At 38.3% G+C, this 23,872-nt stretch overlaps 1 protein-coding gene and 1 pseudogene across 2 annotated transcripts; both read right to left on the reverse strand.

The window, feature by feature from the left end:
- Positions 1–941: 941 nt before the first annotated feature.
- On the reverse strand, positions 942–2,591 carry LOC140802838 (endoribonuclease Dicer homolog 1-like; annotated as a pseudogene).
- Positions 2,592–23,848, reverse strand: LOC140803260 (endoribonuclease Dicer homolog 1-like). Of its 2 annotated transcripts, none has more exons than XR_012111814.1 (6): positions 12,820–13,282; positions 4,769–5,366; positions 4,607–4,702; positions 3,878–4,508; positions 2,961–3,061; positions 2,592–2,883 (listed from the first exon to the last, which is right to left on the reverse strand). XR_012111814.1 is itself a non-coding variant. In XM_073159043.1 (6 exons), the coding sequence occupies exons 1-4, from the start codon at positions 23,814–23,816 to the stop codon at positions 4,344–4,346; spliced, it is 567 nt and encodes a 188-aa protein (XP_073015144.1). In that variant the 5' UTR covers positions 23,817–23,848; the 3' UTR covers positions 2,595–2,883; positions 2,961–3,093; positions 3,878–4,343. The 2 variants fall into 2 exon arrangements, 1 of the variants encoding a protein (XP_073015144.1); XM_073159043.1 differs by lacking the exon at positions 12,820–13,282 and adding an exon at positions 23,669–23,848 and having other exon boundaries at positions 2,595–2,883; positions 2,961–3,093; positions 4,769–4,926.
- Positions 23,849–23,872: the final 24 nt, after the last annotated feature.

The following is a 23,872-nucleotide window of genomic DNA, read 5'->3' on the forward strand; positions in this document are numbered from 1 at the left end:
CTTCAAACTACTTGATCAGTTAATCCAATTAACATTTTTTGAACTGAAGATAACACTATTTGATAATCATAACGATTTTTTATCATGACAAATTTCGAAAATGGCCCACCAATAATCAATCATAACTAATGAAGCAAAATACTAACACACAAATACATTTTCCATGATTGTATCTACGGACATTGTATTGTTAAAATATCTTTAGAAATTTATTATTTTTTAAATGTTTTTTTTTTGTTTTATATGTAATAAAATATAAAAATAATATAATTTTGATGAGTCTAACATGCCCAATTTAGATTTGATCCGTCGAGTTCGTGAGATGGGAGGGGTTTAAATTGAGTCGGGACGGGTTTGGCCAGACGGGCCCTAGACGACCTCGTTGTATCTGGAAACTGAGCATAGAAAAGGAAATGAACTTCCTTGCCAATGTTTTCCTTCCACTCGATTTTTTAAGACAGAAAATGAGAAGGCAAATACAATTTTTTTTTTAATCTTCTGTTCTCCTTTCCCAGCTGAATCCAAGTTAAATTTCATTAGCCAAGCTATAGATAAGTGACCGGGGAATATACAAAATAAAATTCCCTCTAGCCGAGGAGAAAAAAGGTTCACAGGCCTCGATGAACTGTTGGATTAAATGATGTAAATACAAAAGAAACGTGAATATAATATAACCTTTCATATCAGTTGCTAGATATCATTCATGTATACCATTTATTCAAAAGTTCCAGAAGGAGAACTGCAGCAGAATCCTTTGCTCTCTTGACACTCGGCATTGGATCCCCGAGGCATTCATCGGTCCATCCTCTTATCAGAAGTATTAACACGCACTGCAAAGGTAAATCTTTTTGCATGTGCCTGACCGCCCTCATGTATACACCTGAAACGTGTTTAAAAAATCAATATAAATGAATATTTTCTTCGAGAACGACATTTTCAATTTACAAAATTCCACCTAGAAAAAGAGCTCTTACTGGTATATGCTGCATTGGCCAGTTTCTGCGCAATCAGGATATCATTCAAGGTCTGCCTGGTAAAACTTTGGCTACCATTCTTCTCTTTTCCGTCAATGTCACCATTCTCTTTGGCTTCTGCTAACTCCTTTTCTTCCAGAGCAACAAGAGCATTTCGTGCGGCCAGTTTTTGTGCCATTTTCTTTTGCGGATTGCTTGTGCTACCAACCTCTACACCATCAACATAAACTTTCACAGTAGCCAGGTTCCCACTACGAGTAGCTTTGTATTCTACACCTTTTGCTTGAAGCTGGCATCGCTCTTGTAATTCTCGAACATGATGCATCCGGAGTGTTTCTGGAGTAACAATCGGGTTCAGCAAGGGCTGAAAGACCTGGAAATATACACCAATACATTCCAACTCAAACCTCCCAGCCCATCCCTTACAACATTATATAAACCAAGAAAATTCTGATGGGTTGCATTAATGAAGCTAACCTCCCATATAGATGCAGTAACACATCCGCCATCAAGGAAGATAGCCCCAGCAATTGATTCAGCAATATCTGCAAGAACTTTGGGAGCTTTGCAATCCCCTAAACCAAAAGAATTGAACCCAGGTTTTGAAGGTTCATTCTCAACCTCTTTCACAAAATCCCGAATCTGAAAGTGGGTTAAATAAAATAAAAGTAATGGACATATAACATCGATAGGTAAATGAAGCAAAAAAAATTCACACCTGTTTCTCAAGGGAACTTGAACCATGACGAAGATGAGAATGAAGATTATGTTTGAAAGCCACGCGTGCAAAGTTCTCTTTATTTACAGCAGCCGCTCGCAAGTCTGTTAGACTTCCTGGAGGCAAATCTGTATATGTGAAGAATAAGTACCTTGTGATGAGATGATCCAGCAATGCATCGCCAACAAATTCCAGTCGTTGATAACAAGACACTCCAGAAGATGGACGTGATGCATGAGTTATAGCTTCTGCAAGTAACCCTCTATCACTGAACTTGAAATTCAAAGAACCTTCTAATGAATCAAAATCGATACTTCTCAGTATATTGTCTGGTACAACGCACGGTTTGACTGAGTATTTAATCTCTTTCAAACAAAATCAATCTCAATTCCAATCCATCTTATTAGGTGGTTCGCAGCACACTTTCCACCTTCGACATAATAGACACTAACTAATGCTTCCACAACATCAGCCAGAGTTTTGCCGGAGAGCACACGATATGAGCTTGAGTCACTCTCAAGTTCCCCATCTTCCATTTTGTCTTCTTCATATTCATCATTATCGTGGAACTTTCTACTTAACCTCTCATCGGACGCTATTTCTTCATCAAAAAGTGATAACTCTGCTTCCTTGGTGTCCTCATCAAAGACAGGAAGCACCCCAGGTAAAGCCCATCTAGATGGAGCAAATCGATCTGCCTGGATGTATGACTGAAGCCCTTTGTTCAGCGCATACCTATAAAGTGCCATGTTGCTTATCATTTTCTTTCTCATTTCAGTGAGCTGACCTTCATGTTTTTGGGGATATTTTAGAAAAAGAAATCTAATCACAACCCACTTAAGGTAAGCATCTCCTAAATGCTCTGCTCTTTCATAACAGAAGGTCTCTTGGCATGAAGTTGCAAGGCTTTCAAGATCTGTAAATAGACGGATCACAGATCAGGTATATGTTAACAGCAACTTTCATGAATCTTAATGGAATTCAAGAGTACCTTTGAAGCCGGAACAGGATAATTAATGATATCCTTAAGTTGAACCGCAAGCAGCATGCTTTCAATTCTCCTCATAATAGATGGCAATCTTTGAGCACTCCTAACTAGTGAACCAGGAAGAGGATGTACAAAACATAGTTCAGGAGGGAGGAAAACATAATATGTTTTCTCATGCGTCTCTTCAGATACAGCATCATGACCTATCATGGAAACTTCCATGGGTACTCAAATAGCCAAAAAAAAATGATGAAACAAAAAAATTAACCAAATAGCATACCGTCTAAATGTTCGAACCGTGGGGATAAGAGATTCTTGCAATATGAAACACCACAGGCTTTTATTAGAGGTTGCTGTCTATAGATCAATTCAATCCCATACCTACAATTAATTTGGTCAGCAAGGTCACCATGCTGCTAGTAGAGAACGGAATTTGCTCAATGTTTGAAGGCTGGCTTCTAGTCTTCTAGCAACTAAAAGAAGCACATTCAAAACAAATTTTTTTTAAAAAAAAACTTATAAACCACGTTATTCATAATCAAATGTGTTTCTCTCTCCAATAATTAGAATGATTAAGAAATCTGAAAAATTTTCAAATCCACAAGCAATAGCTAACCCTTGCACACAAAATAGGTTAAAAGCAAAAGGAGCAAAAGGGTAGGGGATTGTTTCTTCGGATTTTTTAGTTGAGATTATTCTACTTAAAATCCCAGTTACCAGACTGTGTATCCACTTAAAAAATCAAATCTTCCTCACTATTAGAACATCATTCCGGAAACACAAAATACATCCATTTTTTGTCTTTCACCATCACCGCATCATGCCAAAAACATTAACATATTTTAGATTTTTAATACCTCCTCGCAGTCCAAAAACCCAAAACTTTCAAAAAGCAAACATCACTACAGGATTCAAAATTTTCACATCAAACACTTCTCGAACTCTTTTTGAAACTCTCTAATTGCAAATTACAGAACCAAATCAAATGTCAACTGTTTTTATCCTTTTTTAAATTCTTTTTCAACACACATTTTCCTGATTCTCAGCCAAAATCTTTCCAAGCTAGCACATATAAAAGTGAAAATTACCAATAAAAACAACCAGATACATGGAGGAATTCATAATCACACACATCATCTATGCAGTAGGGGAAGAGTTAACACAATAGATAGCAAATTCAAAGTGCAGGAAACATACTTTTGCTTATAATATTCGGCATAAGAACTGTACTCCAAAGGACTTAGGTAGCCTTCTTTCCTTGGGAATGAGTTCTCAGCTGTCATATCAAAGCGCACAGAATCAACCTAGAACCTCTTTCCAGAATGAACTGCAGTGACAATTTTTCCTCCCAGATCTTCAACCATAACACAACAATCAGCCATCATCAATTTTCCATTTGTTAAATCAACTTGCAAGGGTACTCTACTAGCATCGTGATGAGGTGCTAATCCAGATGCTTTGACCACATCGAACTAGGTAACATCTCTTCTGATCCCATAATTAGGATGGCTTTTCTGTTCATTGGCCATGCCATGGCGTAATTTTGCAAACCCATACTCTCTACGGTCTCCACCTAGTGTTTGCTCATTGGTGCCAAGGTAAACATCCGGTCTAGCTCTCTGAAGGGGATTACTCCATGCATCAGTCTTCGCAACTTTATCAATTAGAGCCCAGTCAAAATAAGCTTTACTGGATCTGCAGATTTTCCTCTAGACAAAGGAACAAACAAATATGCTTTCGCAGTGTCCCAAGGAGTGTTGGATGGTTCAACATCCACATCCAATACAATGCTCATCAGGCGTACATGAAAGTTCTTAAGCAAAGTCAACTGTACACAGAAATTGTTAGTGCTTTCTCAATCTATCATTTCTAAACCAAGCACAGCAAAGTAAAGATTCAAAATAATCAAAGAAAAAATCTGCACACCTGGGTTTCTCTAATTTCTATCGCCCCCTCGCAAACAAGTGTAGCCTTTGTTATAAAAGCCCGAGCAATAAATAAATCCATCGACATTGATAATACCTGGCAAGTATAAGGGAGCAAATGAAGAACTCTACTGTTGTTGAGCTAAAAATAAAAATAAGATACCTCAGCATCCAACTCAGTGCCAAACAGTACTGCAAACTCTGACACTTGGTTTAGGAGGGAATCTTTTGAAAAGCCAGTATTTTCACATGTGACAGAGTACATGTAAAGATTAAAAATCTTGGATTCTTCGCGGCTTTGTCCAGATAATATCCACTCTCCATGCAAAGAAAAAGGTAGTTATGTGCTTCTAAAATCCACAACAAAGCATGGACTGAAAATAGGGATAATAAGGAGAATCCAGGACCAATAGATTGTTTATTTGATAGAAACATGGCATAAAAATACTGGAAGCCTCTGGCACCACAGGGCTCTAAGATCCCAACGGAAGATGTATCACAAGCAAAACATATAACCACTCTATTGATTCATTTATTCCCTTATAATCTTAGATTCACAACCTTGTTTCCTGTACATTTTCCAAAATCAATGAAAAATGTTTATTTCTGCTGTCCAGCATAGGATGGTGACTTTCAACCTTTGTACCATATTTAGACAACAATAGTTCTGTGACTGAAATCTAGAGAACTATCTTGTTTCTAATTAAGAACATTAATTTGTGACTTGTGAGTGGTTGACAGCATCATTGTCATTGAAGAACCTAAAGGGGGGGTGAATAGGTTCTTTTAGGCCCTTTAGCGTTTTTAAAACGAGTTTGCAAAAATTGCAAGCGGAAGACTTGAGGGACAATCACAAATAAAATGAATGCGTAAAGTAAGTGCGTAAAATAAATGCGTAGTAAAGTAAATGCGTAAAGTAAAGAGGGATAGAGATGTTTATGGAAGTTCGACGAAGAATCGTCTACGTCTCCCCTTCTCGATGAGGATCGAGGTATCACTATATCGACTTGGCTTTAGGAGCTCCAAGCTAGCTTTTACAACCACGCCTCGATGCGTCTACTTGGCCTTGAGGGCTCCAAGGATAGCCACGAACTTTACAACCCACTCGAGAGTATTACTTTCACTCTTTTTCTACAACTCTTTTGATATTACAACTCTTTTAATCAACGCACACAAGAGATAGTAGAAAGCTTTGTAAGAGACAAGAGAGAGTGGAGTGGGATGTTTTAAAATGCATCCTCAAAGGCCTATTTATACTAGTCTTGGACGCCAAGGTTCGGATCTTCTGTTTTTGCTTCGGAACGTCCGATGTGATTGAAATCAATTTGCGTAATTCTGGGATGACTTCGGATCGTCCGTTCTTGACTTCGTAGGGTCCGAACATATGCTTCGGATGGACCGATCCAGCTTCGTTTCTTCCGAACGGTTCTTTCAGACAGTGTATGACCAGCTTCGGAAGGTCCGAACTCAAGTTCGTACCGTCCGAACATTCCCGCGTTTCCAGAGATTTGAAATCTTCAACACTTCGTAGCGTCCGATCATGTCCTTCGTAGCGTCCGAAATCTTACTCAATCAATCAGTCAGATCAATTTGTCTCCGCATTCAAGTGATTTGATTGCTTGTGTTCGGAACGTCCGATCACGTCTTCGGACCGTCCGAACTGGCTCCTCGCAGCTTCCGAACAGGCACCTTTTCGGAACGTCCGAACCAACTTCGGATCTTCCGAACTTAACTTTGTTCTTAGTTTCCTGCATGCCTCAATATAAAACATTAGTACATTTTTAAGCCAAGTTTTGGTATCATCAAAACAAAAACTTTGGGATATGTTACAGCATTAAAAACATTAATCTCATCCTCGAGATTTGTATGCGTTTAAGGCGTAACAATCTCCCCCTTTTTGATGATCACAAAACTTGGTTAAAAATTGAGAAACAATAATCAACATAATTCAAATTATTATTAAATAACTCCCCCTTAATCAAATAACAAGTCTAAGAGGTTGAATTAAGGCGAATTTATTTAATAACCATTTGATAGCAATTTTAACCAAATAAATTCTCCCCCTTTTTGTGATAAGCAAAAAGACATAAGCATAAAGAGAGACAAATAAACAGGTAAAATATCCACTAATAAATACAAGTCTTTTATACAATGATGCATAAAGATAAAATAAACAAAAATAACAAAAACATAATCTAAGAATCCGCATCCCGCAACTCTCTATGGCTCGGTTCGGACGATCCGAACACGTTCGGTGGATTCCGAAGTAGCCAAGATGAGGAACACCTAAAATTTAAAATATTTAGCACATAAATGAATGTTGAGCCATAATTATGGATAAATACAATTAATTTGTATTATCCGACATTATAATGCTCACATTAATAATACTCCCCCTCAATTTAACAAATATGTACGAGAGTATTCGACTAGTGTTTACAACTCAATCATGCCAAGTTCACCACGCAAACGAGTAAAAGTAGATTCATCTAGTGGTTTTGTAAAAATATCAGCAATTTGATTCTTGGTGTCAACATAGTGAAGTTCAACATCATTTTGCTCAATGTGATCACGAATGAAATGATGTCGAATGTCAATATGTTTAGTACGAGAATGTTGAACTGGATTCTTTGTTAGACATATGGTGCTTGTATTATCACAAAAGATTGGAATTTTTGAAAAAGTAACACCATAGTCGAGTAATTGATACTTCATCCAAAGAATTTGTGCACAACAACTACCGGCAGCCATATACTCGGCCTCGGTCGTTGAAAGTGCAACACAGTTTTGCTTTTTAGAAAACCATGACACCAAGCAATTTCCCAAAAAGAAACAAGTTCCACTAGTGCTCTTTCTATCCACCTTATATCCTCCAAAGTCGGCATCACAGTAAGCTTTTAAATCGAAAAATGAGTTCTTAGAATACCATAATCCGAGATTTGGAGTATTTGAAAGATATTTGAAAATGCGTTTTAAGGCGAATAAGTGTGATTCCTTTGGACATGATTGAAATCGTGCACACAAGCAAACACTAAACATAATGTCAGGTCTACTAGCAGTCGCATAGAGTAGGGAGCCAATCATGCTACGAAATAACTTTTGGTCAACAGGTTTACCTCCCTCATCTTTGTCGAGTCTGACTGTCGTGCTCATAGGTGTGGATGAGGCTTTGGAAGACTCCATCCCAAACTTTTTTAGCATCTCCTTGATGTACTTTCCTTGGTTGACAAAGAAACCATCCTTGCATTGCTTGATTTGGAGACCAAGGAAGTAGTTGAGCTCGCCCATCATGCTCATCTCAAAGTGATCCTGCATAAGCTTAGAAAAATCTCTACACAAGTGTTCATTAGTAGCACCAAAAATAATATCATCTACATATATTTGTACTATCAGCAAATCATTATTTTTAGTCAAGGTAAATAAGGTAATATCAACTTTACCCCTACAAAAACCATTAGACAACAAAAAGGTAGATAATTTCTCATACCAAGCTCTAGGAGCTTGTTTCAAACCATACAAAGCCTTATCAAGTTTATACACATAATCAGATAAGTGCACATCTTCAAAACCAATAGGTTGCTCAACATACACTTCTTCTTTCAAATCACCATTAAGAAAAGCACTTTTAACATCCATTTGAAACAATTTAAAGTCTCTAGAGCAAGCAAAAGCAAGTAGCATGCGAATGGATTCTAGTCTAGCAACAGGGGCATAAGTCTCATCATAATCAATTCCCTCTTCTTGACTATATCCTTTAGCTACTAGCCTAGCTTTATTTCTAGTGATTGTACCATGCTCATCTAACTTGTTCCTAAATACCCATTTAGTTCCTATGACAGGTCTATCAGTGGGTCTAGGTACAAGATTCCAAACTTTATTCCTTCTAAATTCATTTAGTTCATCTTGCATAGCAATAATCCAAGAATCATCAAGTAAAGCTTCTTCTATGTTCTTAGGCTCTATGTGAGAAAGAAAAGCAAGATAATTGCACATATTAGAAGAGCGAGTAGATACTCCCTTCGATGGGCTACCAATGATGAGGTCCATGGGATGATCCTTGTGTGTAGTCCACTCCTTCGGAAGAGGTGCGTCCTCTTGATCTTTAGGAACATCATCTAGGCTTGTGGACTCCAACTTTTCGCCAAGGATATCTATATCATCATCATCAGAAACAACAGGTCTAGGCAAGCAAGGGTTAGTTTCATCAAATATGACATGAATAGATTCTTCAACTAGTAAAGTACGTTTATTAAAGACTCTATATGCTTTGCTAGAAGTAGAGTAACCAAGAAAGATACCTTTGTCCGATTTAGCATCGAACTTACCCAGGTTGTCCTTACCATTGTTGTGGATGAAGCATTTTGATCCAAAAGCGCGGAAGTAAGAAATGTTAGGCTTTCTCCCTCTCCATAGTTCGTATGGAGTTTTCTTGAGAATTGGCCTTATTGATACGCGATTGATGATGTAACAAGCAGAACTCATTGCTTCAGCCCAAAAATATTTTGGTAGAGAATGCTCACATAGCATGGTCCTTGCAATCTCTACTAGGGTCCTATTCTTCCTCTCAACGACACCGTTTTGTTGAGGAGTTCTAGGACAAGAAAAGTTGTGACCAATGCCTTTGCTTTGACAAAAAATTGAAAAATTTTCATTTTGAAATTCCGTTCCGTGGTCACTACGGATTTGTTTGATCAAAAGATTTTTCTCATTTTCAACCTTTTTGACAAAAATTTTGAAATGATCAAAGGCATCATTTTTGTGGGCTAAAAACAATGTCCAAGTAAAACGTGAAAAATCATCTACAATGACAAAAGCATAAGATTTTCCTCCTAGACTAGTTGTCCTCGAGGGACCACATAAATCTAGGTGAAGTAATTCAAGGGGCATAGAAGTGGATACAAAATTTTTATTTTTGAAAGATTCCTTTGTGTGTTTACCAAGTTGACAAGCATCACAAAAAGAATCTAATTTTAAATTCAGCTTTGGCATTCCGGAAACTAGGTCAAGTTTTAAAAGTTTTTCTATGGTGCTCATCCCAACATGACCAAGTCGTCTATGCCAAAGAATGTTGTCATCAACATTTAATGTTACAAGGCTTTTTATTTTTGAAAAAGATGAAATCTTTAAATCGACCTTGTAAACATTTTCACTTCTATAACCTTTGAAACTAATGGTTTTGTCAGTTGTGAGTGATACAGTGCAATCGTGTGGTGTGAATTTGACTTCATAACCCCTATCGCACAATTGACTAATGCTTAGGAGGTTATGTTTAAGCCCTTTCACAAGAAGTACATCATCAATAATAGTAGAGTTAGATATACCTATTGAGCCGATGCCTTCTATGATCCCTTTGCTGTTGTCTCCGAAGGTCACCGATCCCTTTTCTTTTGGTCGAATGGATTGTAGCAGCTTCTTTTCTCCCGTCATGTGTCGAGAGCATCCACTGTCAAGATACCAAGTGCTCGATGACTTGTCTCCCCTTTGTCCCTACAAGGTTGAGATACAGTTTGATAGTTGGTACCCGTTTCTTTGGGTCCTTTGAGGTTAGTAGTAGTTGGGGATTTGGGGATCCATTTCCAATAACTATTCTTGTTGTGTTGGTGTCTAAGTTTATTGCATTTAGGTCTTATGTGGCCTATCTTACAACAGTAAGTGCATGTTGGTGGTGTTCTTGGTTTTGCCTTTGCGATAAGGCTAGCGAAGTTGACTGATTTCTTTTCATATCCTAGACCTCCTTTGTCGAAGTTACACCTTTGCATGCTCAAGAGGTTTTCTAGTTTACCGCTACTCACATTGAACTTGTTGAAGGCTTTCTCTAAGTCTCTTAGGTTTGTCTTGAGCTTAGTGTTGTCATGCATCCTAGCTTCTAGTTCAGTTTTAAGTTGCTTATTCTCATTTCTAAGTGACTTAGCCTTATTGTACATACTAGTGTAAGCGGAGAGTAATTCATCGTAAGAGGGTACCTCGTCATCATCCGAGTCGGTCAGATGATCTTCCTTCGCCATGAAGCATAGGGTAGACTCCTCTTCGTTGTCGCTGTCGCTCCACGTGGCTAGAAGGGCCTTTTTCTTGTCTTTGCCGGCCTTCTTCTTGGAGGGACACTCGTTTGCATAGTGACCCTTTTGTTGACAGTTGTAGCAGGTCACTTCCTTCTCAAACTTTTTGTCTTTCTTGTTGAAGTTGGAACTCCGCATGAATCTTTTGAACTTTCTAGTGAGGAGTGCCATTTCTTCATCGTCGCTATCTTCAAGTTGACTGGTCAAGGCGATCCCTTTCGCCTTTACTTTGTCGTCATCTTTCTTTGTCTCCTTCCGGGTAGATACTTCAAGTTCATGGGTCTTTAGGGTCCCATGAAGTTGATCAAGGTCGTAGGATGCCGCATCTCCCTTGTTGGATTCAATGATAGCCGTTCGCTTTGAATCCCATTCCGCCGGTAATGCTCGAAGGGCTCTCCTCCACACTTGTTTAGTTGGGTAGTTCTCACCAAGTTGGGCAAGCTCATTGATGATTTGGGTGAGCCGCCGGAACATGGTGTCGATATCCTCCTTGGGTTCCATCTCAAAGGTCTCGTACTTGAGTTGGAGAAGGTCTATCTTCGTTTCTTTGACTTGATTGGTTCCCTCGTGGCAAATCTCCAATTTGTCCCAAATCTCTTTGGCGGAGGTGCAAGCCGAGATTCGGTTGTATTCATTCATATCTAGAGAACAATGAAGAATATTCATAGCTTTAGCATTTTGAGAGATAAGTTTCATATCGTCCTTGGTGAAGTCATCCATTCCCTTAGGAATTTCCTTATTATCCACCGTTTTCATGGGGATATAGGGACCTTTCACCGTTATTTTCCAAAGGTCGTAATCGACGGATTGGATGTATAGAGATATTCTATTTTTCCAATATCCGTAATTAGTACCATTGAAAAGAGGGGGACGATTTGTGGATTGTCCTTGGGCATACTCGCTTGCTAGATTGGCCATTTAAAAGATTTTGAAAAACCTTGCTCTGATACCACTTGAAGAACCTAAAGGGGGGGTGAATAGGTTCTTTTAGGCCCTTTAGCGTTTTTAAAACGAGTTTGCAAAAATTGCAAGCGGAAGACTTGAGGGACAATCACAAATAAAATGAATGCGTAAAGTAAGTGCGTAAAATAAATGCGTAGTAAAGTAAAGAGGGATAGAGATGTTTATGGAAGTTCGACGAAGAATCGTCTACGTCTCCCCTTCTCGATGAGGATCGAGGTATCACTATATCGACTTGGCTTTAGGAGCTCCAAGCTAGCTTTTACAACCACGCCTCGATGCGTCTACTTGGCCTTGAGGGCTCCAAGGATAGCCACGAACTTTACAACCCACTCGAGAGTATTACTTTCACTCTTTTTCTACAACTCTTTTGATATTACAACTCTTTTAATCAACGCACACAAGAGATAGTAGAAAGCTTTGTAAGAGACAAGAGAGAGTGGAGTGGGATGTTTTAAAATGCATCCTCAAAGGCCTATTTATACTAGTCTTGGACGCCAAGGTTCGGATCTTCTGTTTTTGCTTCGGAACGTCCGATGTGATTGAAATCAATTTGCGTAATTCTGGGATGACTTCGGATCGTCCGTTCTTGACTTCGTAGGGTCCGAACATATGCTTCGGATGGACCGATCCAGCTTCGTTTCTTCCGAACGGTTCTTTCAGACAGTGTATGACCAGCTTCGGAAGGTCCGAACTCAAGTTCGTACCGTCCGAACATTCCCGCGTTTCCAGAGATTTGAAATCTTCAACACTTCGTAGCGTCCGATCATGTCCTTCGTAGCGTCCGAAATCTTACTCAATCAATCAGTCAGATCAATTTGTCTCCGCATTCAAGTGATTTGATTGCTTGTGTTCGGAACGTCCGATCACGTCTTCGGACCGTCCGAACTGGCTCCTCGCAGCTTCCGAACAGGCACCTTTTCGGAACGTCCGAACCAACTTCGGATCTTCCGAACTTAACTTTGTTCTTAGTTTCCTGCATGCCTCAATATAAAACATTAGTACATTTTTAAGCCAAGTTTTGGTATCATCAAAACAAAAACTTTGGGATATGTTACAGCATTAAAAACATTAATCTCATCCTCGAGATTTGTATGCGTTTAAGGCGTAACAGTCATCACATTACTCAAATAATATATGTTGAGAACATTAATTTGTGACTTGTGAGTGGTTGACAGCATCATTGTCATCACATTACTCAAATAATATATGCCAACAAATTGAGGGAAATTCACTTATGCATCCGATATGAGCTAACACTTGCAATATCTTTATTCATCAACTGGGAGATTTGTTAAGTCTAACTACTTGCACAACATTACATTGCTCCTATCCACTTCCAAGTTTCCTTTACTTTTTCAATTCATTTGAAGTTATGCCCAAATTCTGCAGATTTGAGGACCACATATGGCATTATGACTTAAACGCAAATATATTCCATCCCGAATTTGACCGAATTAGAAATTATCTTCCAACAATCACAGAAAAGGGTCATAAACAGCAACAATTTCATGCAGACAAAATCGTACATATTTGAGAACAATTTAGCATGTATACTATGCTCTTGATAGAAAAAGGGAGGTTATTGGGATTTCAACATAAAAAAGACATCTAATGATACTTCTGTTTCAAGAAAATGTTGGCATCTGTCATGTCCCGGGACCGGGGTTAGTCGACACCGGCATTGTCTCACAATCACATAATTGCAAAACAACAAGACTCGTAGTAAATCAAAATAACCAGTCTTTTTCATAACAAATAATCGTCTTTACAATGCGATGGAAAAAAAATGCGGAAGCGAAATACTTTAAAAGACAAAAAAAATTCGACTAGTCTCGATTGGATTGGCTTCATCACCATCCCCAAAAGTAATCTCGCTCCTCATTCTCGACTTGTTCTTCGTTCTTTCCTGGGTGGGAATGTAAGGGGTGCGTATTTTAGGAAACACTCAGTAAATGGGGCCGATCATGCATAACAAATATCGAGGATATACATACGAATAAATTATCGAAATTTCAATATTAAGCATGTTGATACAATTACGAATATAGCACTGAAAAATCATCTCATTTTCTATGGTTTTTACTGATCAATCCCCTATATGTTACTCCTCTAAGGGGCGAGGTCAAAGGAACGGTTATTATAACCCACCGCATCAGGGCCTAAACAAATCATATCAAAGTTCGAAATTTCCTTTACCATTTCTAAATCAAATCATTACAATGTATTTCAAATAATTCAAACATGCTTTCGAATATTATAATTGATATTAACAACGAATAATTCAGGGGATTTCATACCGAAAGGAAATGAATATATCATGCCGATCGAATTTTCAAAGTCATATTTAATTTATTTTCGAAATATATCATGCTCACTTAAAAAGAAAATAAGTGTCATTTTATTTAATAATATCAAAAACCCACTTACAGTGTTTTAAATGCTAAAGAAAAAAAACGTGGATGGTGTTGCACTGGGTATTCGAACTGTCACACCCTTACTCTATACTTAGCATAATTACCATAATCAAAATAAGGTTTGAATGATATAACTATAGTATGAAACAAATCAAACAAGAGGCATCACTTTGACGGTTTATAAAAATTTTGGCATGATGTCCCTATATTTGTATAAGCCAAAAACTCAACTCAAGCAACAACCTCAAGCATATTTTCATACAGAACCATACACCATATTGTTATACATATACATATTCTCGTATACAAGCATACTTTGTATCATCATAACCTTCGTAAAAACTTGTTCAAACCCTGACATGTTTTAGTACAATACATATGCGGAAGCTATACAATAATAAGTCCCGGTTCTTGTCGAGGTGAGGCACGTCACAAGCATCCATTGGTGAACCGGCATCCTACGTCTCTTCACTACCTGATCCTGTAATACATGAGCTACGTGAGTTTATAAAACTCAATAAGTTGGCACTTATACGTATCAATATGCATAGAAATAACTACATATCAAGTTGTGATCAACAATGGAACTTTAAACAATGTCATATCATACCGTATATTCATGTTCATTTTTGTACTTGAGCCTCATTAGTTGACCTGTACTACTGTACTTGCTTTATTATATTGCTACTACTGTGTTGGACGTCAGGGAGCAACCTTTGGCAACCCCACGCCCCATGAACATATATTGGCCAATAACTTTGGTGGACTTAAAACCACCCATGATGTCAACAAGCTCTATATCATGTAAAATCAGTCCTTTTCTTTTCATGTTCATGTTCATTTTCATTACATAGCACCCATCATCAAGATTCATGAGTTCCTTACATATTTAATACATAACAATGGAATATGGTGCTATGTTTTCATCAATAAACATACTAACAATGTACATATAGCAATAATCAATGGGAAGTATTTGAAATCATAATATTACTCATGTATTACTTCAAGAACATGCCAACTTACTGTCCAAGCTTAACAACACTGGTTTGAGATGGTGAATCTCGCTCCTATACTGTCAAATACATCAATAAACCCATCACTATGTATATACTAGGTGAAAATCACTCCTCTACATGTAGAACAACTAAAAAAGAAGAAAACTTACACCTATATGATGCTCTTGTGATGGAGAACTAAGTTCTCACTTCAAAACAATGAAGGAAATGAAGAAAGAGAGCTTTGGAGGAAGATTCTAAGTTTTTCTTTCGTGCCTTGCTGTGAAGGAAAGGGGAAAGAATTGATACAATGGCTCAGAAATTTGAAACTTATCTTCTTGTATGAAAGGCGACGCTCGGGCGGTAGTTTTCTACCGCTCGAGCGCGGAATGTTCTGTCCAAGACATAAAATTTTGGTGCACCGGCGCTCGGGCGGTCATATTCTACCGCTCGGGCGCCATATGTTCTGTAAAATTTGTGAGCTTGTAAAGTACAGGCGCGCGAGCGGTAAAATCTTACCGCTCGGGCGCCACCTATTCTGCTTCTGCGCACTGGATCCTTAAAGATCGCTCTAAAAACGTCTCTTCCGTTCATAATCTGGAAAAGTGGTAAACTAGGAAGTTGTAGCTCTATGTCTTGGCTTGAATCGCCCACTGGTTTCATGTCATTTGGAAGTCTGAGTAAAACGTTATGCCCATTCGCCCAACATGTGTCATTGTAGGAGTGACGATACACACAACTCACTTCGGGGCGCTTTTGGCTTGTCTTCCACAATGATTTGGACAAAACTCAAAATAAGAAAGTTGTAGCATTATATCTTAGCTTTCTAATGGTTAAGGCCTCACACAATTTGGACCAATATTCAAATCATTATGATAAAACCCGTACGAACTACCATATTTACATCTCATTTCCCACAACTTCCATTACACTATCATCACCTACACATCTTACTCTACTATTTAGACATATATTCATTCTCAATATACCATGGGCAATATAAAAGTCATGTTCAATCTCAATATCGATACCTAAATCATCACGTGGAATCTAACGAGCTAAATAACTACATAATAAACGACATAAACGCATTATTATCATTTGTACGAGTAACCGGGCATTACAATTCTCCCCTCCTTCAAAGAATTTCGTCCTCGAAATTTGACGTACCATATAGTTCTGGATATCTCTGTTGGATCTCGTCTTCTCGCTCCCAAGTTGCTTCTTCAATCGCATGATTGCGCCATAATAATTTCACCAAGGGTATTTCCTTGCCTCGTAACACTTTTGATTTCCTATCGAGGATTTGGACCGGTCGTTCTTCATATGAGAGATTCGATGCAAGCTCCAATGGTTCATAGTGAAGAACGTGATAAGGATTGGCCAAATACTTTCGTAGCAAGGAAACGTGAAAAACGTTGTGAACATTTGACAAGTTCGGAGGTAAAGTAACTCTGTAGGCTCTGTCTCCTATTCTTTCCAAGATTTCAAAAGGACCGATATATCTTGGACTTAATTTTCCCTTCTTACCAAAACGCAAAATGCCCTTCTATGGTGATATCTTTACAAATACATGGTCACCAACCTGAAATTCCAATCGACGACGTCGCACATCAGCATAGCTTTTCTGTCGACTCTGGGCAGTGTGCATTCTTTCTCTGATCTTGGTTACCAATTCAGCTGTCTTTTGTACCAATTCAGGGCCTAATAATTTCCTTTCTCCTATTTCATCCCAATGTACTGGAGATCGACATTTTCTACCATATAATGCAGTATATGGTGCCATTCCAATGCTTGACTGATAGCTATTGTTATATGTAAACTCAGCCAATGGTAGTTTACTGTCCCAACTACCTGGGAAGTCAATAGTACATGCCCTCAACATATCTTCTAAGATCTGATTCACTCATTCTGATTGTCCATCAGTTTGAGGGTGGAATGCTGTGCTGAATGACAATCGAGTTCCCATAGCATGATGCAAGATTCTCCAAAATGCAGATGTAAATTTGGGATCTCTATCTGATACAATGGACACTAGGATGCCATGAAGCCTCACTATCTCTTTGATGTATTTTTCAGCATATTGATTCATCGTGTATGTGGTCTTCACCGGAAGAAAGTGAGCTGATTTTGTAAGTCGATCCACAATAACCCATATACCATTGAACCCTCTTTGAGTTCTTGGCAAACCAAGAATGAAATCCATCGTGATGTGTTCCCATTTCCATTCAGGAATGGGTAGTGGTTTCAGGAGTCCTGCTGGTCTTTGATGTTCATTCTTGACCTGTTGACAAGTTAGACATTGTGCAACAAATTGAGCAATGTCCTTTTTCATACCTGGCCACCAAAATAATGGTTTCAAATCCTTGTACATTTTAGTGCCTCCTAGATGGATCGAATAGGGAGTAGCATGAGCATCAATAAGAATGTCGTTCCTGATCGTTCCTTGTTTTGGCACACACAATCTACCCCGATATGTCCATATTCCTTCCCCATTCCATTCAAAGTTCGAATGTCCTTTATCCTCATCTCGTTGTCTCAATTGCTGGAATTCAGTATCTGTATTTTGTTCGGCCTTGATCCTGTCTGAAAGTGTTGGTCGAACCATGAGAGATGATAATTGGATTGCAGTGCCCTTTGTCATAACATTAATCTTCAAATTCTACAAATCCCATAAAATTTGTTCTTGTACTTGCATTGCAGCAATAGAACTGGACTTTCGACTTAACGCATCTGCAACAACATTGGCTTTGCCTGGATGATAATTAATAACACAATCGTAATCCTTCACCAATTCCAACCAACTTCGTTGTCTCATATTCAGTTCTTTTTGCGTGAATAAATATTTCAAACTCTTGTGGTCAGTATAAATTTCACATCGTTCGCCATACAGATAATGGCGCCATATTTTCAATGCAAATACCACTGCTGCCAGTTCTAAATCATGTGTTCGATAGTTTTTTTCATATTCTTTCAATTGCCTAGAGGCATAAGCAATCACCTTCCCGTGTTGCATCAAGACTGCTCCTAAACCTTGTTTCGAAGCATCACTGTACACTACAAAATCTCCTGATCCTTCTGGAATAGCAAGGACCGGTGCTGAAGTCAATTTTACCTTTAACTCTTGGAAACTGCGATCACATGCTTCGTCCCATACAAATTTCACATTCTTTCGAGTTAAAGCAGTCAAGGGCAATGCTATCTTAGAAAATCCCGCTATAAACCGACGTAATAACCAGCTAGCCCAAGAAAACTACGTACCTCGGTAACAGTGGTAGGTCGTAGCCAGTTATTAACAGCTTCAATCTTACTTGGATCCACTGATATGCCTTCTTTTGAAATGATATGACCCAAAATGATACTTGTTCAAGCCAAAATTCACATTTCTTCCATTTTGCATATAAATGTTTATCCTTCAAAGTCTGCAAAACTAATTGCAAATGTTCTCTATGCTCCTCTACAGTTCGTGAGTAGATGAGAATATCATCTATAAACACAATCACGAACCTGTCTAGGAATGGTTTGAAAATTCTGTTCATTAGATCCATAAATGCAGCTGGTGCATTCGTTAGTCCAAATGGCATTACAAGAAATTCATAATGCCCGTACCTGGTTCTGAAGGCAGTCTTTGAAATATCATCTGACTTCACTTTTAATTGATGATAGGCTGATCGTAGATCAATTTTCGAAAAGATAGCAGCTCCTTGTAGTTGATCAAACAAATCATCAATTCTAGGGAGTGGATACTTATTTTTGATTGTCAATTTGTTCAACTCCCGATAATCAATGCATAGACGAAGAGTACCGTCTTTCTTTTTCACAAACAAAACAGGTGCACCCCACTGTGAAAAGCTCGGTCTGATAAACCCTTTATAAAGCAACTCCTGTAACTGTTCTTTCAATTCTTTCATTTCTGTAGGAGCTAGTCGATAAGGAGCTTTTGAGATCGGATGAGTTCCTGCCACAACATCAATTACAAATTCGATCTCTCTATCTGAGGGTATGCCTGTTACATCATCAGGAAATACTTCTGGAAATTCACAAACAACATCTGTATCTTTCAATTCAAGAACAGGTGGATCACTAGTTCACACAAATGATAAATATCCTTGACACCCCTTCTGTAGTAATTTACAAGCCTTCATACAAGAGATTATCCGAAGAGGTAAGGATATACCTGCACTTGCTACGGTGAATGGTTCAGCTCCTACTGGTGCAAACTTGATCATCTTTATGCCACAGTCAATAGTAACTCTGTACTTCGAGAGCCAATCCATTCCCAATATCACATCAAAATCGGTCATGTTCAAAACAATCAATTCAGCATACATCTGATGGCCTTGGACATATATTGGACAACCTCGCACAATCTGATCTGTCTGTAATTCTTGCCCGGAAGGTAAGGCTATGGCGAGTTGTGTCTCTGTTGTACTTGCTGTAATGCCCAGTCTCTTTACAAACGATTCCGAAATAAAAGAATGCGTAGCTCCTGAATCTAGTAAAACAATAGCAGTAATACCAGAAATCAAGAACATACCGGTGATCATCGATGTATCAGCATCCACTTCTTCTTTGGTCAACGAGAAAAGGCGTACTGTACTTTCTCAGAACTTTTTGGACAATTCTTGGCGAGATGTCCTGGCTTCTTGCAACGATAACAGACATTAGAACCCTGCATACACTCCCCTCCATGGAGTTTGCCACATTTAGGACAAGGTGGCCTGTCATGTTCTTTACGTGGATGGGGACCCTTGCTACGGGGTTCCTCTGGTCGAGCACCTTTGCTATCGGTCTTTTTGCCTTGTCCTGTTCCTTGGCTCTTTTGAAAGTACTGTTGCCTTTGTTGTTGCCTGTCTATGTCAATGTCATGTTCATCTTGTTCTGCTACTGCTGGATCGGTGCTTCCCACGAATTCCGGAGGATTCAAACGTCTAAAACGATCATATACGTCTGTTTGAACAGGCACATGTCTGTGTACTATGGCTTGAGCTTGTGCCTGTTCATGAGTAGTCCGTTGCATCTCCAGTAGCTGCTGGATTTGTTCACGATGGACTTTTGCTTGTTGTTGGAGTAATTGCGCGAAGTCATCTACAGGTCGCTGCGCACTGCCCTCACCTTCGACTTATGGGGCCTTGCCCTTAGATGACTCTCCTTCCTGCACTTTACGTTTCGGTGGCATCGTCGCTTATCTTAACCTATATGTAGGAAACATAGACACATAACTTAGCATAAACTATGAGATACAAAGATACTTACTTGCCGAGTTCTCCATGTGGATGAAGTGCAGTGTCTTCCCTGTCAAAGAACCGTGGGCTCTGATACCATAAAAATGTCACACCCTTACTCTATACTTAGCATAATTACCATAATCAAAATAAGGTTTGAATGATATAACTATAGTATGAAGCAAATCAAACAAGAGGCATCACTTTGACGGTTTATAAAAATTTTGGCATGATGTCCCTATATTTTTATAAGCCAAAAACTCAACTCAAGCAACAACCTCAAGCATATTTTCATACAGAACCATACACCATATTGTTATACATATACATATTCTCGTATACAAGCATACTTTGTATCATCATAACCTTCGTAAAAACTTGTTCAAACCCTGACATGTTTTAGTACAATACACATGCGGAAGCTATACAATAATAAGTCCCGATTCTTGTCGAGGTGAGGCACGTCACAAGCATCCATTGGTGAACCGGCATCCTACGTCTCTTCACTACCTAATCCTGTAATACATGAGCTACGTGAGTTTATAAAACTCAATAAGTTGGCACTTATACGTATCAATATGCATAGAAAGAACTACATATCAAGTTGTGATCAACAATGGAACTTTAAACAATGTCATATCATACCGTATATTCATGTTCATTTTTGTACTTGAGCCTCATTAGTTGACCTGTACTACTGTGCTTGCTTTATTATATAGCTACTACTGTGTTGGACGTCAGGGAGCAACCTTTGGCAACCCCACGCCCCATGAACATATATTGGCCAATAGCTTTGGTGGACTTAAAACCACCCATGATGTCAACAAGCTCTATATCATGTAAAATCAGTCCTTTTCTTTTCATGTTCATGTTCGCACCCATCATCAATATTCATGAGTTTCTTACATATTTAATACATAACAATGAAATATGGTTCTATGTTTTCATCAATAAACATACTAACAATGTACATATAGCAATAATCAATGGGAAGTATTTGAAATCATAATATTACTCATGTATTACTTCAAGAACATGCCAACTTACTGTCCAAGCTTAACAACACTGGTTTGAGATGGTGAATCTCGCTCCTATACTGTCAAATACATCAATAAACCCATCACTATGTATATACTAGGTGAAAATCACTTCTCTACATATAGAACAACTAAAAGAGAAGAAAACTTACACCTATATGATGCTCTTGTGATGGAGAACTAAGTTCTCACTTCAAAACAATGAAGGAAATGAAGAAAGAGAGCTTTGGAGGAAGATTCTAAGTTTTTCTTTCGTGCCTTGCTGTGAAGGAAAGGGGAAAGAACTGATACAATGGCTCAGAAATTCGAAACTTATCTTCTTGTATGAAAGGCGGCGCTCGGGCGGTAGTTTTCTACCGCTCGAGCGCGGAATGTTCTGTCCAAGACGTAAAATTTTGGTGCACCGGCGCTCGGGCGGTCATATTCTACCGCTCGGGCACCATATGTTCTGTAAAATTGGTGAGCTTGTAAAGTACCGGCGCTCGGGTGGTAAAATCTTACCGCTCGGGCGCCACCTATTCTGATTCTGCGCACTGGAGCCTTAAAGATCGCTCTAAAAACGTCTCTTCCGTTCATAATCTGGAAAAGTGGTAAACTAGGAAGTTGTAGCTAGGGGTGAGTATTCGGTTAATTCGGTTACCGACCGAACCGAATTAACCATAATCGAACCGAACCGAAATATTTATCCATAACTGAACCGACCGAATTAATTTTTATAACCGATGAAAACCGAACCGAATTAAAATCGGTTAATTCGGTCGGTGACCGAATTAACCGATTAGTTTAGAAAAAAATTTGTGATTTAATTTTAATTATATATGTAATTTTTTTTAACATTATAATTTACACAAATGCATAAAAACATAAAATCACACACATCACAAATATATAAGTTTTATTTGAACACAATTAATTCATACTATATCGATTTTAAAATTAAAAATTAAAATATTTATAAAAATTGATAAGTAAAAAAAATTATTAAATAATAATATTTATTATATCGGTTAATTCGGTTAACCGATTTAAAAATTTTGAAAACCGTAACCGAACCGAATTAACCGATATAACCGAATTTTTTTAATTTGGAAACCGAATTTCCGAAATAACCGAACCGAATTTCCGAATTGGCTCGGTTCAGTCGGTTAATTCGGTTTAACCGAAATCTTGCTCACCCTTAGTTGTAGCTCTATGTCTTGGCTTGAATCTCCCACTGGTTTCATGTCATTTGGAGGTCTGAGTAAAACGTTATGCTCATTCTCCCAACATGTGTCATTGTAGGAGTGACGATACACACAACTCATTTCGGGGCGCTTTTGGCTTGTCTTCCACAATGATTTGGACAAAACTCAAAATAAGAAAGTTGTAGCATTATATCTTAGCTTTCTAATGGTTAAGGCCTCACACAATTTTGATCAATATTCAAATCATTATGCTAAAACCCGTACGAACTACCATATTTACATCTCATTTCCCACAAGTTCCATTACACTATCATCTCCTACACATCTTACTCTACTATTTAGACATATATTCATTCTCAATATACCATGGGAAATATAAAAGTCATGTTCAATCTCAATATCTATACCTCAATCATCACGTGGAATCTAACGAGCTAAATTACTACATAATAAACGACATAAACGCATTATTATCATTTGTACGAGTAACCGGGCATCACACGAACTTTCTCCCCGGTCCGGATCGCGGCAGGGCTTTGCTGCTTGAGGATGAAAGCTTCGAAAATTTGGAGGATGCCAGAGAGAATTTCAAAATTCTAAGGTGTGAATTTCGAGTTATGGAGCCTCCTATTTATTAGCGTGGGATAAAATCCTACCATAATTAGATTGATACATCTTACCTATTTACGGGATAATCTTTCCATATACGTAAGATTATTATTCCCTAAATAAACCTTTCCAAAATTCGAATTTATGGCTTCTGGACTGGATGGATGAACGTAGACTGCTTTCTAGTATAGGTTCATGACGTACTGGACTGCATTGCAAATTTGTTAGCTTCCTTATTAAAAAACTTCCTTATATGCAATATATTCTTTCCAATTAAGTTGGCACATTGCCTAGTATGCAATATTTCGAAATTCATTGTATATCCTGCACTGGATTTTTGAATTTCGTATAATTGTTGGTTTGGAATATTTTTGAATACCATGTATCATTCAATATTTTCGAATTTCCTTTTACACAAAGAATTCGAAAATAATATCCTATACATGTTTGTAATAATAAAAACACATATCTTAAATTCGCGGTTCTCAAAGCATCAATATCAATCATGAAGGCATGTCAAGCTAATCATCTGCAAAGCATAAGTCCGCTAATGCAAAACCAGAGCAGGAGGACCTAACCTGGAGAATATCGGCTACACCTTCAGGGTAGAATTCTCTATGTCTTGCAGTTCCTGGGAGAGGTTCTCCTTCATCATTTTGTTCAACTTTGTCAGCTTCTGCCCCAACTCCCTTGTCTGGCAATAGCATACCAGTAAATGCTACCATCTCATGTAATTTCTTGCAAGCAGCCAAACAAACAGCCTACAAAATGCATGATTTGT

Source organism: Primulina eburnea, chromosome 10 (genome assembly GCF_022965805.1).
Source record: "Primulina eburnea isolate SZY01 chromosome 10, ASM2296580v1, whole genome shotgun sequence".
Lineage (NCBI taxonomy): Eukaryota > Viridiplantae > Streptophyta > Magnoliopsida > Lamiales > Gesneriaceae > Primulina > Primulina eburnea.